Source organism: Schistocerca gregaria, chromosome 10 (genome assembly GCF_023897955.1).
Source record: "Schistocerca gregaria isolate iqSchGreg1 chromosome 10, iqSchGreg1.2, whole genome shotgun sequence".
Taxonomy (NCBI): domain Eukaryota; kingdom Metazoa; phylum Arthropoda; class Insecta; order Orthoptera; family Acrididae; genus Schistocerca; species Schistocerca gregaria.
In genome coordinates, this window is record NC_064929.1 from 200,494,660 (window position 1) to 200,512,010 (window position 17,351).

General features: G+C 41.5%; 1 protein-coding gene across 3 annotated transcripts in view; it reads left to right on the forward strand.

Annotated features, from left to right (window-relative positions):
• LOC126293717 (activin receptor type-2A) overlaps positions 1 to 17,351 on the forward strand; it is a 110,175-nt gene that overhangs the window by 23,410 nt on the left and 69,414 nt on the right. For all 3 annotated transcript variants that reach the window (XM_049987026.1, XM_049987027.1, XM_049987028.1), the window contains exons 2-3: positions 5,496 to 5,680; positions 10,006 to 10,171. In XM_049987026.1, coding sequence (XP_049842983.1) covers positions 5,496 to 5,680; positions 10,006 to 10,171 — 351 coding nt within the window. The remainder of the gene's footprint in view (positions 1 to 5,495; positions 5,681 to 10,005; positions 10,172 to 17,351) is intronic.

Below are 17,351 nucleotides of genomic sequence, written 5' to 3' on the forward strand. Positions count from 1 at the left end.
ACTCCAAACCTGATTGCTCACCAACTGTTACTGAATGGAAAAAACAAGAAAGAATCCCTGAACAAACTGGATTCAGACCAGGGAAAGCATGATGTAATAAAATACTAAATCAGACTCAAAACATTGAAGACAGCTCTGAAAGGAAATCATAACTACTGCGGCCTTTGTTGACCTCTCTGCTGCATATGATACAGTAAACCACCGATGACTCCTCACAAAAATCTATGAAATAACACAGGATGTTTGACTGACTTAGATGTTGTGAGGCACGGTGCAGAATTGAAGGTTGTATATAATCCTCCAAGGGAAGGAAAGTAATCGGAGAAACTAAAAGAATGACTTACCTCAAGGGAGTGTTCTTTCCCCTGTTCTGTATAATATACACACAAGTGACCAGCCAGGCCAGTTGGAAAATGAAAGATTCAGTTGACACCACCATTACTGTTCAAGGAACAACATATGAACAGGTTGAAAGAAAAGTGACAGAGGCTTTGGATACCTAGGGGAGCGACTATATAGAAAGTAACCTGTGACCTAACCCAGAAAAAATGCAATTATGTGCATTCCTCCTGCATATTAGAGAATCCTAAAGACATAAGTAAATAGAATGGAGAGTGGTTAGGCTACAACCCTGCACCAAACCATAATATGAGGGAGTCTGCCTAAACTATACACTATCATTTGGAGAACACTGCACTGATCTAAAAGGAGGGAAAAAAAGTGCAATGAACAATATGATACGTAAACTGACGGGTTCAACGCATGAAACGCAGCCTGAAGTTATTCAATCATCGGCAGTGGGGCTCTTTTCTACAGCTGGAGAATATGTGATACCAGTATGGGTGATGTCTTGCCATTTCAGATAAGTAGACGTCAGGACTGTTACCAGATGGCTGAGGCTACCACCTGTCTGCAAAATTAATCAACTTGTGGCCATAGCACCATCAAATATCAGACAGAAAATGGCCAATGAAATAGACAGGAAAAAGCAGTGAACTGGCCAATAGGACTTAATGTAGACAAATAAAAAAAAAAGCTTTGCATCACCTCGGTTCAGAGAGTTCCGGCACCTGTACAGAAAATTGGAATTGAGATCAAAATAAACATCATTTATGTCCTTTTTATTGCTCATGAAAACCACACATTGCATGTGGTACCACCATATAGTAAGACCTTCAGAGGTGCTGGTTCAGTTTTCTGTACACACCGGTCCCTCCATACCCAGTAGCACGTCCTCTTGCATTGATGCATGCCTGTATTCATCGTGGCAAACTATCCACAAGTTCATCAAGGTACTGTTGGTCCAGATTGCCCCACTCCTCAACGGCCATTTGGCATAGATCCCTCAGAGTGGTTGGTGAGTCATGTCATCCATAGACGCCCTTTTGAATCTATCCCAGGCTTGTTCGATAGGGTTCATGTCTAGAGAACATGCTGGTCACTTTAGTCGAGCAGTGTTATCCTGAAGGAAGCTGTTATGACGATGATGAATGAGTCATCACCAATGTTGACTGGTGGCCAATGCTAAATAGAAACACATAAATCACAGCAGGTTTGTCAGTAACGTCGATATGGTGCTGGATGCATGGTCTGGATTTGCAATGACTAAAATAATTAGAAGTAATTGGTAAAAAATAATATGTATTGTACTTAACTGGTTGTACAGGATTGTTCTTGGGTGCATACATATAATTATAAACAAATAGCTATTGAGGCCTCACTTAGGACATACGTTACTAAGTGCCTTGTTAGAGGTTTCTTCCTGTCAGCTGAAGGCTATGCTACTTTACTACTTGAGTTCCTGAGGAGAGTGGACGAGAGCTCGCTAGGAACTTGATACAAGCCGTGGAGTGGCGCTGGTCCCAACTCGTGGGTCCAACGATACTAATACTGACCGTGGTCGATAACTGCAACCCCTAACAAGTGTGGTATCAAACGATGATACCACAGAAGCCATTCACAAGATGTGCGCGATGGGGGCATGAATTGTTGTCCACAAAGACGAATGCCTCGGCAATGTGCTGCCCATACAGTTGCACTATTGGTCAGAGGATGGTATTCATGTATTGTACAGCCATTATGGTGCCTTCTATGACCACCAGTGGTGTATGTCAGCCCCACATAATGCCACCCAAAACAGCAGGGAGACTCCACCTTGCCGCACTCACTGGGCAGTGTGTTTAAGGCAGTCAGCCTGACCAGGTTGCCTTCAAACATGTCTCCGATGATTGTCTGCTTGAAGGCATATGAGACACTCTCTGGTGAAGAGAACATGATGCCAATCCAGAGCGGTCCATTCAGCATGTTGTCGGGCCCATGTGTACTGTGCTGCATGGTGTTGTGGTTGCAAAGATGGACCTCGCCTTGGGCATCGCAGTGAAGTTGCGCATCATGCAGCCCATTGTGCACAGTTTAAGTCTTAACAGGATGTCCTGTGGCTACACGAAAAGCATTATTCTACATGGTGGCATTGCTGTCAGGGTTCCTCTGAGCCATAATCCGTAGGCAGCGGTCATCCACTGCAATAGCAGCTCTTGGGCGGCCTGAGTGGGGCATGTCATCGACAGTTCCTGTCTCTCTGTATCTCCTCCATGTCCGAGCAGCATCACTTTGGTTCACTCTGAGATGCCTGCACACTTCCTTTGTTGAGAGCCCTTCCTGGCACAAAGTAACAATGCGGACACAATTGATCCGCGTTATGGACTGTCTAGGCATGTTTGAACTACTGTTCAGGGACTAGCAGGAGCTCATCGAAGACGACCAGCGCGGGTGTTCGAGTGGCACAAACTGTTCAGGGACTGGCGGGAGCTTGTCGAAGACGACCAGCGCAACAGTCGCCCATCAACTTCAAGGATTGATGAAAATGTGGTCAAAGTGAAAGCACTCCTGGACTCCGCCCAGCACTTAAATATTCATCTTATGGTTGATGAGTTGGAGATTTCATATGGTACCATCCAAAAAACTGTTACTAAAGATTTGACCATGTGAAAGGTGTGTGCCAAGTTTGTGCCAAAAATCCAGAGTGACGAACAAAAGCTGAATTGCATGCAAATTTCCCAGGAAGTCCTGAACTGTGTCCAACATAACCCAAATTTTCTTCAAAATGTGATTACAGGTGGCAAATTGTGATGTTTTGAGTATGACCCGGAGACCAAATGCCAGAGCACTGAGTGGCACACCCCCAATTCCCTGCGCCTGAAGAAAGCCAAAATGAATAAGTCAAGGGTCAAAACCACACTCGTCTGCTTTTTTGACTGTCGTGGAGTGGTTCACCAGAAGTTTGTGCCCTCTGGACAAACTGTAAATGCTAAATTGTACACAAAAGTGCTGATCGGTTGTGCAAATTTGTCCTCCGAGTGCAGTGAGACATTGCCACTTGTTGGAAGCTGCGCCATGACAATGCACTGTGCCACTGTGCACTGCGGGTGTTGGAACACATCAAGCAAAGGGTTGCCACATCCTTCCTACAGTCCAGATTTGTCACTGGTGGACTTCTTCCTCTTTGTTCGACTCTAGCAGGACCTCAGTGGCCACCAATTTGGTTGTGTAGAAAACGTCCAAAATGCCGTGATGACGTCTCTAAAGAGGATTCCGAAATATGAGTTCCAGAAGGTGTACGTGCAGTGGGAATCGCATTACATGCATTGTGTCGAAGCACATTCTGCTACTTGGAGGAATACTAAGGATTGTACTAGTTGAATCAATAAAAAAAATTAAATTAATTCAGTCCTATTACTTATTGATCACAACCTGTATGCTTTATGGGTCTATTAATGGCTTTCCTAGAATTTGATTTGTGTAGATAACTCGTTTTGAATTTCTCTTTTAAATTCTGTTGCATTCACAGCCAACTTCTTACAGTGTTATACAAGATACACTGAGGTGACACAAGTTATGGGGTACCTCCTGATATTGTGTCTGATCTCCTTTTGCCTAGTGTTGTACAGTAACTTGTCATGGCATGGACTAAACAAGTTGTTGAAAGTCCTGTGCAGAAATATTGAGCCCTGCTGCCCCCTCTAGCCGTCCATAATTATGAAAGCGTTGGCAGTGAGGAATTTTGTCCACAAACTAACTCCTTGATTATGTCCCACAAATGTTCGATGAGTTTCATGTTGAGCAATCTGGGTGGCCAAACCATTCACTCGGATTATCCAGAATGTAATTTAAACCAGTTGTGAACAATTGTGACCTCATGACGTACGGCACATTGTCATCCGTAAATTTTCTGTCATTGTTTGGAAACCTGAAGTCTGTGAATGGGTGGAAATAGTCTCCAAGTAGACGAACATAACCACTTCCAGTCAATGATCGGTTCAGTTGGAGCGGAGGACTCAGTCCATTCCACGTAAACACAGCCCACACCATTAAGGAGCCACCACTAGCTTACACAATGCCTTGTTGACAACTTAATCCACGGTTTCATTTTGTCTGTGCCACACTTGAACTGTACCATCAACTTTTACCAAATGAAGTTGGAACGCATCTGATCAGGCCACAGCTTTCCAGTCACCTAGGGTCCAACCGATAAGGTCACGAGTCCAGGAGAGGTGCTGCAGGCGATGTTGTGCCGGTAGCAAAGGCACTTGTGTAGGTCGTCTGCTGCCGCAGCCCTTAACGCCAAATTTCACTCTACTATCCTAGCAGATATGTTTGTCATGCATCCCAAATTGGTTTCTGTGGTTATTTCATGTGGCTTTGCTTATCTGTTAGCACTGACAGCTCTAATGCAAGCGCCACTGCTCTGTCGTTAAATGAAGAACGTTGGCCACAGCATTGACTTCGGTAAGAAGTAATGCTGAAATTTGGTATACTTGACACTGAATATTGAATTCCCTAACGATTTCTGATATGGAATGTTCCGTGCATGTGGCTCCAATTACCATTCTGTTTTTCAGATTCTGTTAATTCCCATCGTACAGCCATGATTGTGTCGGAAACCATTTTGCAATGAATTGTGCGCAATACAAATGACAGTTCCACCAATGCACTGACCTTTTATACCTTATGTTTGCAATAACACTAAGACCTGTGTACGTGCATATGACTATCCCGTGACTTTTCATCTCAGTGTATGTTGTACTGTTTATTCCAGGTGTTTGAAACTATGTAACTTGCAGTTATATCTGAGCTGCAGATCATTCTTGTAGACTGCGTGGATGAGAGAGCCTTAACACAAGTTTTCTAATTGTTGAGGATCTTATTAGCATAAGATTACTAATTAGATAAAGCTCAAGTGTTTCACAGGAACTGCTTTTCTTACATCCATGGGATATGAATTTGCTAATTTGTACGTGCATTAGAACCTCTGTAAGTTGTGTTGCTGTGATTCCCTTTTTTGTTCTGACTATTTTTATAACTGTCCATAGATGAAGATGTGTGTCCATAGACGAAAATGATGTGTGCCTGTTATGCACAAAAAAGAGAGCATTCACTATGTTGTTCATTGTTTTAACATTTGATGACAGTTCAAACAGCGTAATGATTTCTCGCAGGGTTTCTGGGTGCCCACGTGCCACACAAGCTGCAATGTGAGTTCTACAATCGATCATCCTGCATCAGCCAGGGCTTCGGCTGCGATGCTGTCCAGGAGTGTGCAGTGCCGGACGCTGGGAAGAACAACTACTGCTACGTCGTCTGGAGCAACAACAGCTTGGGTGAAATTGTCGTCTCCCTCAAGGTGACTCCTTTTGTTCTCTTCCAGGTGTGAGCTTTTCTTGTCCCAGAGGATAATTATGTCAGCAGAGTGCTTTTTTTGTTCCATGCTTTCCTTGCTTCTCTAGTTGTGTTACATATGATACATGAGGTAGCCTTGTTGCAGGGTTTAGAAGCAATTGAGAGAAGCTAAGTTAATACAGCTTGTGAGGTTGAGATTCAAGGTATATGAAGGGTAACCATAAAGCTTTAATTACCACCTCAGAACATTCCAACTGAGGTCCTGAAAATTGGTGATGGTGTTATTATTCTACATATATAAGTGCGACACATTTTTTTCCCATGCGGGTGACTTTGCTGAAATCTCAGTTATTGAGGTTTGTATTTTGCTGATCGAGAAATGTTTTGTGCCAAAAACCACCTCCTCATCACTCTGAAAATGGCTATTACAACAGTTTTTTTCATCCTAGGAAAGGGGAAGAAGTAATTCGCTGCCATGTCAGGAGAATGTCGGATGAGGCAAATTTGATAGGGTAAAGAAGCACCATGGGTGTTTGTGTCTGTCTCTGCAGAATGAGCTGGAACACTGTCGTGCAGCAAACACGTGCCCTCGAAGCCAAAAAACACTTGGTATCACCTTCTCAGATGACAGTTGGGACTTAACTTTTTTTCGATGTGGTACAACATGATAAAACGTTGCAGTATCTGGCACTACTGTGACAGTAACTGTTATGAAATGTATTCATGTCTGTGAATATGAGCAACCATTTGCTGTATTAATGGAATGAAGACAGTGAAAATTTGGCCCGGTATGAAACCTCCTCGAGATAAGTGGGAAATCTGAGTTTGAGTCCCTGTCCAGCATAAATCTTGATTTTTGTCATTCCATTATACAGCTGATTGTTATTCATATTCGCAAATGTGAATATATTTCATTTATTAACTTTTTCAGTTGTAGTGGGCTGACATTTCTACTGCTTGCTTTACTGCTTTGTGTTAGAATAGTGGTGATGATTAGGTGGCCCAAGAATATGAATTGGCCTGAGCCACCTTCAACATTTCTGCTGCAACCTCAGTTTGGAATGATTTTTAGTTGGTTATGAACTTGGATGAATTTAAAATTGTTGGGTGCTAAACAGCTTGGTCATCAGCTTTCTTTCTCAATATTGAAATACTTTTGTACGAGTAGTCACTTTTGTTTAAACAAAAAGCAAAGGCCATGTGATTCCAATAACAGTCATAAAAAATTTAACATATATTCTGTGGTATATCTGTTCATACCACTGTCATATGTTAATAGTACGAGGTGCATTCAAGTTCTAAGGCCTTCGATTTTTTTTCTCCGGACTGGAAAGAGATAGAAACATGCGCATTGTTTTAAAATGACGCCGCGTTCATTGTCAATACGTCCCAGAGATGGCAGCACCATACGGCAGATGGAATTTTACCGCCAGCGGCGAGAATGAGAACTGTTTTAAATACGTAAAATGGCGACGTTTTCCTTACTTGAACAGAGTGCAATCATTCGTTTTCTGAATTTGCGTGGTGTCAAACCAACTGAAATTCATCGACAGTTGAAGGAGACATGTGGTGATGGAGTTATGGATGTGTCGAAAGGGCGTTCGTGGGTGCGACAGTTTAATGAAGGCAGAACATCGTGTGACAACAAACTGAAACAACCTCGGGCTCGCACAAGCCGGAATGACGACATGATCGAGAAAGTGGAGAGGATTGTTTTGGGGGATCGCCGAATGACTGTTGAACAGATCGCCTCCAGAGTTGGCATTTCTGTAGGTTCTGTGCACACAATCCTGCATGACGACCTGAAAATGCGAAAAGTGTCATCCAGGTGGGTGCCACGAATGCTGACGGACGACCACATGGCTGCCCGTGTGGCATGTTGCCAAGCTATGGTGACGCACAATGACATCATGAATGGGACTTTCTTTTTATCGGTTGTGACAATGGATGAGACGTGGATGCCATTTTTCAATCCAGAAACAAAGTGCCATTCAGCTCAGTGGAAGCGCACAGATTAACCACCACCAAAAAAATTTCGGGTAACTGCCAGTGCTGAAAAAATGATGGTGTCCATGTTCTGGGACAGCGAGGGCATAATCCTTACCCATTGCATTCCAAAGGGCACTACGGTAACAGGTGCATCCTACGAAAATGTTTTGAAGAACAAATTCCTTCCTGCACTGCAACAAAAATGTCCGGGAAGGGCTACGCGTGTGCTGTTTCATCAAGACAACACACCCGCACATCGAGGTAATGTTACGCAACAGTTTCTTCGTGATAACAACTTTGAAGTGGTTCCTCATGCTCCCTACTCACCTGACCTGGCTCCTAGTGACTTTTGGCTTTTTCCAACAATGAAAGACACTCTCTGTGGCCACACATTCACCAGCCGTGCTGCTATTGCCTCAGCGATTTTCCAGTGGTCAAAACAGACTCCTAAAGAAGCCTTCGCCGCTGCCATGGAATCATGGCGTCAGCGTTGTGAAAAATGTGTACGTCTGCAGGGCTATTACGTTGAGAAGTAATGCCAGTTTCATCAATTTTGGGTGAGTAGTTAATTAGAAAAAAAATCAGAGGCCTTAGAACTTGAATGCATGTCGTATTAATGAAACGGTGGTTGGCGTAAGGGTGGCTGGTTGAATGCAGATCAAATGGGGTGCATGAGGCCGGCAACACTAAGCTGAGGTCAATGTTGTATAAGCAAAGTGAAATCTACACTCTGCATATTCGTACCAGTCTGTATTCATGCTAGCAAGCTATCTTGGCAGATTTTATGGTCAGATTCATTAGTATAACATCAGTAAGCCACAGATACATTAAACAATTGATCACCTGTGTGTAAAACAGATACAGATGTCGATTACTTAACAAATAATCTAACATGTTAAATAGTCGATGTTAACATGTAAGTAAGTGAAAGTTCACAAAATGTTTGAAATTATGTTAAAAATTCGTACAAAGTTGCTAAGTGTTGTCGTTATGAAACACTAGATGAATATTATGTGGATGATTTGCATTCTATTTTAAATAGAAGAAAGTTTTTCCTGCACCACAGTGATGTGTAATATCTCCTCAAGTATGTGTCATACAATGTATAATTTTACAGCTACATTCAGTGATGTATGCAGGTATTGTTTCCAAACTGTGTTGCGAATAGAGTCGGTACTAAAGAAGGAATGTCTGATGCTGAATTTTTACAGCATGACCAGCAAAAATATAGTAATGAAATATGATCACTATTTTTATATACTTGAATTTAGCGTTTTTCGTGACAGTACTCACTTTTTCGTGGATGTTTATAAGATGATATTTGACTTTTTTGTGTTGGCTTCAGTCGTCTAGTGAAAGTATAATTCCATAATGCTGTTTCGTCAGCTGCGCAAATGTCCTGGTTCAATGCGTTTGCCTCAATTTTGGTGCTTCAAACACCATTTTTCCGAATGTGCTTCCTTCTTGATGTTTATATAAAAAGGTAGTAGAATAACTCATTTTTGCTGGTCACTTGCAAATTATTATAACAGGGCCTGTACATTGTTCCACCGTCGCACACCAAGTGTTCGCTGCCGACTGACTACGACCAAAGATGACTCCAGCATCAAAGACATTTCACACAACACACAAACTTCCACTTGTAACCAGTCTCTTTGATATTATTCGTCACATCTACTAATATTAATCAATATGCTGTCACTCTTGAACATATAAGCAAATTAGCATAAAATAAGGCACATTACAATTCACAAAAAATATTCTGACAAAAAATATAAGAAAACATTTACAACCTCCCTCATTAGATTTGGTATCGACAAATCCTTTAGAAAATAACACATCTCCCAGATCCATTACAGTAAGCAATAAACTTTTTTCTGTTCATCATTGTGTAGGGGGAGTCAGCTATAAAAATTTCTGTAAAGATTTGAAATTGAGTTTTAACTTCATCGTAAGTCACTAAGTGCTCTCATAGTGCACATAGTTTATACCTGTAATATTTGATTTACTGTGTTAATCTTTCATACCACTTAATTTTAGTATTTTAAATTTGCTCAATAATTATGTGAAATACTAAAAATCAAATTTTTGTTGCGCTGGAGGTTGTTAGATAGACAACCTGCAACTGATACCAGGTTCTGGCATAGTTGCTTAGTAACACGGATGATGATTTTACTGAACGACATTATAAAAATTTAAAACAATTTTTAAATTTCAGCATTTGTCTGCACTTCTACACCAGTAGTGATTTGGTACAAAAGATTGAAGCTGTTGAAGCTATCCTTATAGAAAAATGTTTTGTCATGTGCCACACTCTCACACATTGTGCTTCCATTACAGGGCTGCTTCTTGAGCAATGTACAGTGCCAGAACCGGACGGAGTGTGTGGAGCAGAACGAAAACCCGAATCACAATGTGTTCTTCTGCTGCTGCGAGAGAGACCTCTGCAACCACAACTTTAGCTGGCAGCCGCAACCTGCACCACCTCGGCCCACTTCTTTCCCCCGTGAGTGACACAACTTTTGCAACAAGTTCTTTTTATTCGTTACTTTAATATGCTGCTTAGTTTACCTGCGTCTAGATCCATATTTTGCAAATCAACGTGTATTGCATTGCAGGTGGGAACATCCCATTGTAAAGCATATTAGGGTTGTTTTTTTGTATTGAGTGTGGGAAATATGACTGCCCAAATGCCTCTGTGCACACTGTAACTAATCTAATCTCGTCTTTGCTGTCCCCACGGGAGTGATGCATAGGAGGCTGTAATACGTTCCTAGATTCGTCACTTTAAGAGGTGCGTTCAGTAAGTCCTTAGAAAAAGAGAGAACAACAAGTCATTTTGGGGGATTATTTTTTTATGTTTCAATATCCCCTTTTAACTCCATACATTTTTCCAATCATTGCTCCAACATTTTTAAGCCGTCCAAGAAAAGTATTTCAGAAGGTCAGCAAAATAGGTGGGTGGGTGGGGGGGATGAGGCTCCTTGGTGAGTGTGAATTGCTGTCCTCTGAGCTCTTCTTACACATTTTCAAAACTAAAATAATATCACTGTTGGTCAAATCTTATGAATATGGTTGATGTTGCAATGATTCGAATCTTTAATTCCATAATTTCGGCCATCAAAACTGTATAGGCGTGCACCCATACACTGTTGTGATGGAAGAGGATATTTTTCTTTCTCAAACGAGGATGTTTTTTCACTCAGCTGGTTCACCGACGCATAATGCTCTCCAGTTATTGTTTGTGTCTTTTTCAAGTAATTGACACAGATGATTCCAAGTGTATCCCAAAAAAATGTGACCATCACATTTTCAGCCAATTTCACCATCTTCGCCTTCATAAATCCACTGTTTTGATTGTTCCTTAGTCTCTGGAGTGAAGTATCGCATCCACGTTTCATCCACAGTTACATATTAATGCAGAAACCTGATAGGATTTCGACAGAAAAGTATCGAAATAGTCTCAGCATTGACCATATGGGCCGGCTGGAGTGGCCGTGCGGTTCTAGGCGCTAAAGTCTGCAACCGAGCAGCCGCTACGGTCGCAGGTTCGAATCCTGCCTTGTGCATGGATGTGTGTGTTGTCCTTAAGTTAGTTAGGTTTAATTAGTTGTAAGTTCTAGGCGACTGATGACCTCAGAAGTTAAGTAGCATAGTGCTCAGAGCCATTTGAACCATTTGACCATATGGTTGCATTTATTCTCCAGTGAGAGTAAATGCAGACCTGTCTTGCCGAGATATTTTCCAAACATTATTTTTTGTGCAAAATTGAAAACACATTTTGTCTTGCACTATGCCTCAGGCCACTGTTGTTTTGCACAATTTGTTTCAACAATCACTCGAAACTGCATCATTTATTTTGTCAGTTGTTTGGGGGTTGATCACTGCCGCGTACAATCTCAATGCTTTTCATATTTTATGCACTTGTGGCCACGTTTAAACTCATCTACTCAGTTGTAAACTGTTGCAAACACAGGAGCAGATGTGCAACTTGTTCCAGTCCTGTTTTGATCTGTTTCGGTGTTAAGCCTCGTAAATAGAAGTGTTTCATCACTGTTCTGTCTGGGTACATTGTCGTCTGGTCGAGCAGCTGCTCAAAACGTGCCCCATGCCATGAATGCAAGCCAGTGGTGACAATATTATGCCATGGGGGACATTCATTTGGGCTTCCGTGGGTCCTGTGGCAATAGCTGGAGACATCTTGACAGACATAGACTCTGTGAACATCATTGAAGGCTATTTGCTTCTGTTCACACTCAGTGCTTTTTCCAGTGGTGATGTTGTCTTGCAGCAGGGAAGATTGCAAGTTTGCAGTCAGCTCAAGATGGATAACCTATAGTAACAGATGTTAACAGTTGCTGCAGAAGATGACCATGCAAACAAATCTATCAGTGAGATGTCATTATCTGAACCTGTTACGAAGCTGGCTGAGGTGGCCGAACGGTCGCAGTTTTGAATCCTGCCTCGGGCATGGATGTGTGTGATGTCCTTAGGTTCGTTAGGTTTAAGTAGTTCTAAGTTCTAGGGGACTGATGACCTCAGAAGTTAAGTCTCATAGTGCTCAGAGCCATTTGAACTCCCTCTTCTTCTTCCCTTTTTTTTTTTGTGGAGCGGGGGGGGGGGAGGTGCCATCAGGCAACAGCTCCATTCTGACATACCTCCAGTCTGGAATTTATAAGAATTGGACACACCTTAATTTTTAAGCATTTTTTAATAACATTTTTACCGGTTTCATTATTACATTGCAAAACTCGACCAAAAAAAAAAAACAACTTAGTTTATAAAACTGAACTGATCTTTAAAATCGCAGAAAAACATAATCTGAACTACTTCTTCTTCGTTGTCATTGTTGTCATCTTCATACATAAGATGGTGTTCACTGCCATCGAGAACGTGACTTATACCACACTTCTTGAAAGATGCGACAGTAATGTTTTCTTACACTCTAGACCACGACTGTTTTATCCAGTGTTGTCATTGTTGTCCTCATCATATATAAGATGGTGTTCACTGCCATCAAGAATGTTACTTACGCCACACTTCTTGAAAGATGTGACAGTAATGTCTTCTTACACTCTAGAACATGACGGTTTTATACAATGACGCACTTGTTTGATTGTAGTTCATTTTAAAACCCCCTTTGGTATGAATTCATGTTCGGTTTCCTCCATCATCCATTTTGTTCACTTTCTCTCTCTGTGTTGTTGTTGTTGTTGTTGTTGTTGTTGTCTTCAGTCCATACTGGTTTGATGCAGCTCTCCACACTACTCTATCCTGTGCAAGCCTCTTCATCTCAGATAACTACTGCAATTTACATCCTTCTGAATCTGCCTAGTGTATTTATCTCTTGGTCTCCCTGTACTATATTTACCCTCCACACTTCCCTTCAATACTAAATTGGTGATCCCATGATACCTCAGAATGTGTCCTACCAACCGATCGCTTCGTCTAGTCAAGTTGTACCACAGATCCCTGTTCTCCCCAGTTCTATTCAGTACCTCCCCAACAAAAGTACCAATAAAAATGGTAAACAAAAGCGGCCAAGATGTAGAGAATTCGGAGGAACTCAAGAATATGTGGAAGGAGTATTTTGAAGAACTGAACCCGAATGGAGACCTGGATGAGGAGGAACATTCTGAGGAGAAAAAAAGAGGAGGAACAGTAAATAGAAAAAGACCTTACATGAGGAGAAGTAGAAGAGGCATTGGACAAGATGAAGGGAGGGAAGTCACCGGGTCTGGATGAGCTAAGTGTAGAGATCGTGAGAGCAGCAGGCGAGGCAGGGATACAGTGGCTATATCGAGTAACGAAAATTGTGTGGGGACAGATGATGATCCCAGAAGACTGGAAGAAGGGAATAATTGTTCCGATCTTTAAGAATGGAAATAAAAAAGAGTGCAAGAACTTTCGGGGGATAACATTGATCAGTCATTGTGGAAAGAGCTTTGAGCAAATTTTGGAAGCACGAATTTGGGAAAAGTTAGGAGGAGGGATGGGAGAAGAGCGACACAGCTTTAGAACAGGAAGGTACACAGTGGATCTAATTTTTGTTGTAACACAACTGCAGGAATAGCACTATGAATATGGAATAGAGCTACTAATGACCTTTCTGGACATTGAAAAAGCGTATGATAGTGTACATAGAGAGCAGCGGAGTAGCAAAACAAATTATTTGGAAGATAAGGGAAATGTACCATGGAAGTGTGAGCTGTGTGAAAGTGGGAGGGGAGAGATCAGCCTGGATTGAACAGATGAATGGCTTAAGGCAGGGAAGCGCACTTTCACCATTACTCTTAGTTGTAGTGATGCATGATTCAACGAGTACAGTAGTGTTTTGCAGATGATCTGATGATTTGGGGGAATAAGGAGGAGGAAGTACAAGAGCAGTTAGATGAGTGGGAACAAACAGTGCAAGAATAGTATAAGTCAGAGTGAGATGATTATCACACCAAGAATGAAGGGGAGAGGAACAATTGGAAGAACAATTGGTGAGGAATGATTGAGGAGAGTGGAGTGTTTCAAGTACCTAGGAAGTCTGATACAGGAAGATGGGAAAAATGACAGAGAAATAAACAAGTGGGGGAGAAAAGCAGAAGCATTTGGAAGAGGGTCAGAAGCCTGATTTGGAGCAAGGATGTACCCCAAATCAGTAAATAGATTATATACTGGTCATACTGTGTCCTGATCCTGGCATATGCATCTGAAACCTGGGTTATGAACGGAAGAGAGAGAAGCAAAGTACAAGCTAGTGAGGTGTAATTCTTGAGGAACAGTATTGGAGTAACAAAGATAGACAGGTTAAGGAATGAGAGGACTAGAGAGTTAATGAAGGTGGAACTGTTACAGGAGGAGATAGAGAAATCAAGACTGAGATGGTATGGGCAAGTGAATGGAGGAGAAGATGATATCCAGGAGGATACACGAGATGACACTGGAAGGAAAGAGACAAAGAGGGAGACCGAGAGACGGATGGCTGAAAGGAGTGGAGGAATGCATCTAGAAGAAAGGAGACGACTGGACCAATGTAAAGACAGAGAGATGGTGGCAAGACAAAAGATGATGGAGAGACTTATGTTCCAAACAGACCTGTCCAGAGGCTAGAAACTGTCCAAGATGATGATGATGATGATGATGATGATGATGATCTCCTCATTAGTTCCCTGATCTACCCATCTAATCTTCAGCATTCTTGTGTAGCCCCCATTTTTGAGAGTGTCTGTTCTCTTCTTGTCTAAACTAGTTATCATCCATGTTTCACTTCCATGCATGGCTACACCCCATACAAATACTTCCTCTCACATATACATTTTAAATGATGTATTTTTCGAGACATCAAGAGGATACAACTGTGAAGCAAGTCCTCCCAGAATAACAGCAAGCTCTTTATTTCCCTGTCTCAATTTCTCTTTCACAGAATTTTTCAAATGACTACTAAACTGATCTAGCATGAGAAGAGAACTCTTCTTCAATAAAGCACATTTTCATCCCCCCACACTCTGTTAATCCATAATTTCATACCAGCCTTGTCCATCCAACCCTTGTCACATATGTGAACAACACCTGGCAGTATTTCAGAAGGTTTTGACTTTATTTTGCACTTGAAAGTGATCATTGGATTAAGTTTAGTACCACCACCACAGCATGAAAAGATGACAGTGTAGTGCATTTTTTCATGCCCACTTGTTTTTATATTTACAGTTTTAGCACCTATCAGGCCAACAGTTGTGTTACCAGGCATACCGAATCTCGGAGGACTTTCGCCAATATTCGCTATTTAGCTTAGTTCCACACTGGTTCTCTTTCAATATTGAATAATAAAGCAATGGAAAGACAATGATTTCTCTTCATGTTCTTGTGGCATTTTCTGAGATAGTTTGGCTTTGGTTTGGATTTTAAGCCCTTGATGCTTCATAAACCTGCTATTACCAACCAACTCCACCCTTAAAGTCTGTAGCACTAGCTTATGAGTATGTATTGGGATCATTTTTGTATTAATTCCAATGTCATATTGACTATGTCTTTAAATCCATTTCAATCTTTTAGTTCTGGCCATTTTGCATTCAATCCTCTAATTGCACATTTAGTCTTACTCTTTTTTTTTTTTTTCAATTCTTCTTTACTAGCACACCAATTGCTAATGGTTTTTCGCTGTTGTTGGAGGGGTGAAGTGTCATTCAGTTGCGCTGTTTCCATGTTCTTGTGCATATGCTGTTACTTTCAATTTATAGCCTGCATCATAGGAATACCTTTTATTTTTTTCCATTATGGAACTAGCTACTAACAAAAACATTTACTGTTTCATTTCATTCAAGTTAACTGACACCGTTGACTACAATGAAGCATCATGTGCTAGAGAGTGTTCTGGGTTTGCAATGGTGGGGCAGGAGGAAGACAGAGTTAGCTAGCTTGTGAATCCCCTCGACTCAGATTTGTCACATTGGTGCACTGCTGCTGCCATTTGAATTCAATTTTGCCAGGTAGAGAGAGGTTTACTGCACAATCGAATATATTGCCATTTTTAAGACTGACGGGAATTTTAAATCAAACTCCGGACATTTTTATGTTAATTTCAAGTATAAGATGCACCTGAATTTTGGAGGCAATTTTTTGAACTAAAACGTGCATCTTATAGTCTATAGAATATAACACCTTTGGAAACATACCAAGAACTTTTTGAATCCGTGCTGCAGGGAATTGGTGTTGTATTACTTTTCAAAGTTGGATCAACATGCTGTTAAGCATGTGGTCATAATGTGCATATGTAAAAGGTGTTAAGAAATACTTCAATATTTGCTACAGGTTACCTTCTTTGAACATTCTATGATCTTGTACTTTGGAGCACACGGTAACAATTTCATTGGCATTTTCCGTTGTGCTCATTAGGTGAGATGCATGTGGTAAGAAGTTGTGTGTTCATTCCCTCGTGGTGGAATGTGATCTCTTTGATTTCCAGGTTAAGGCTTCCCATGACATCTAATGATTTTTGTTTTCTTTTCTCCATGCACATTAATAGCTGTATTGAGTGAGATGGTGTAATGGTGAAGGCCCTTGACATACATTCAAATGAAGCATAATTAAAATCCTGTTAAGCCATCTGGATTTACATAAAATGATGTATATTCTACATTGTGCTGCTACAGCTGTCAATACTTCAACCCACTGTGAGACTGAATATTATGCCAAGTCTCACGATAGAGTGCTAGTGGGTACAAATGCAACTGCAACGTAATGAGGCATACCCAAGCCAAAGTGAATCAGCGTGCATCGTACCTCTAAATAAGTAAGAGACAATGGCATTTCACTTATGTATGTACACGGTGGCCATTGCAATAAATGACAAATTACTGTGAGCTCACAGTAGTATTTCTTGTCTTTCATTACTGATCACATTAGTGCATTGGTATAGTCCCTGGTCTGGCCTTTGAAAGATGTAAACCATATGTCATGCCACCTTCCTAGATGTTGATGTCCATTGACACCTCAGTCCACATCAAACTCACCGACCCCTTCCACACCAAAAAATCTCCCCCATACAGCCTGGCCACCTGTGGTAGACACATCTGCAGTGATAAGAACTCCTTCGCCCAGTATACTTAAGGCCTCACAAAGGCCTTCACAGATAGGCATAACCCCCCCCCCCCCCCCCCCACTCCCGACCTAATAAACAAACAGCTCTCTCGTGCCAT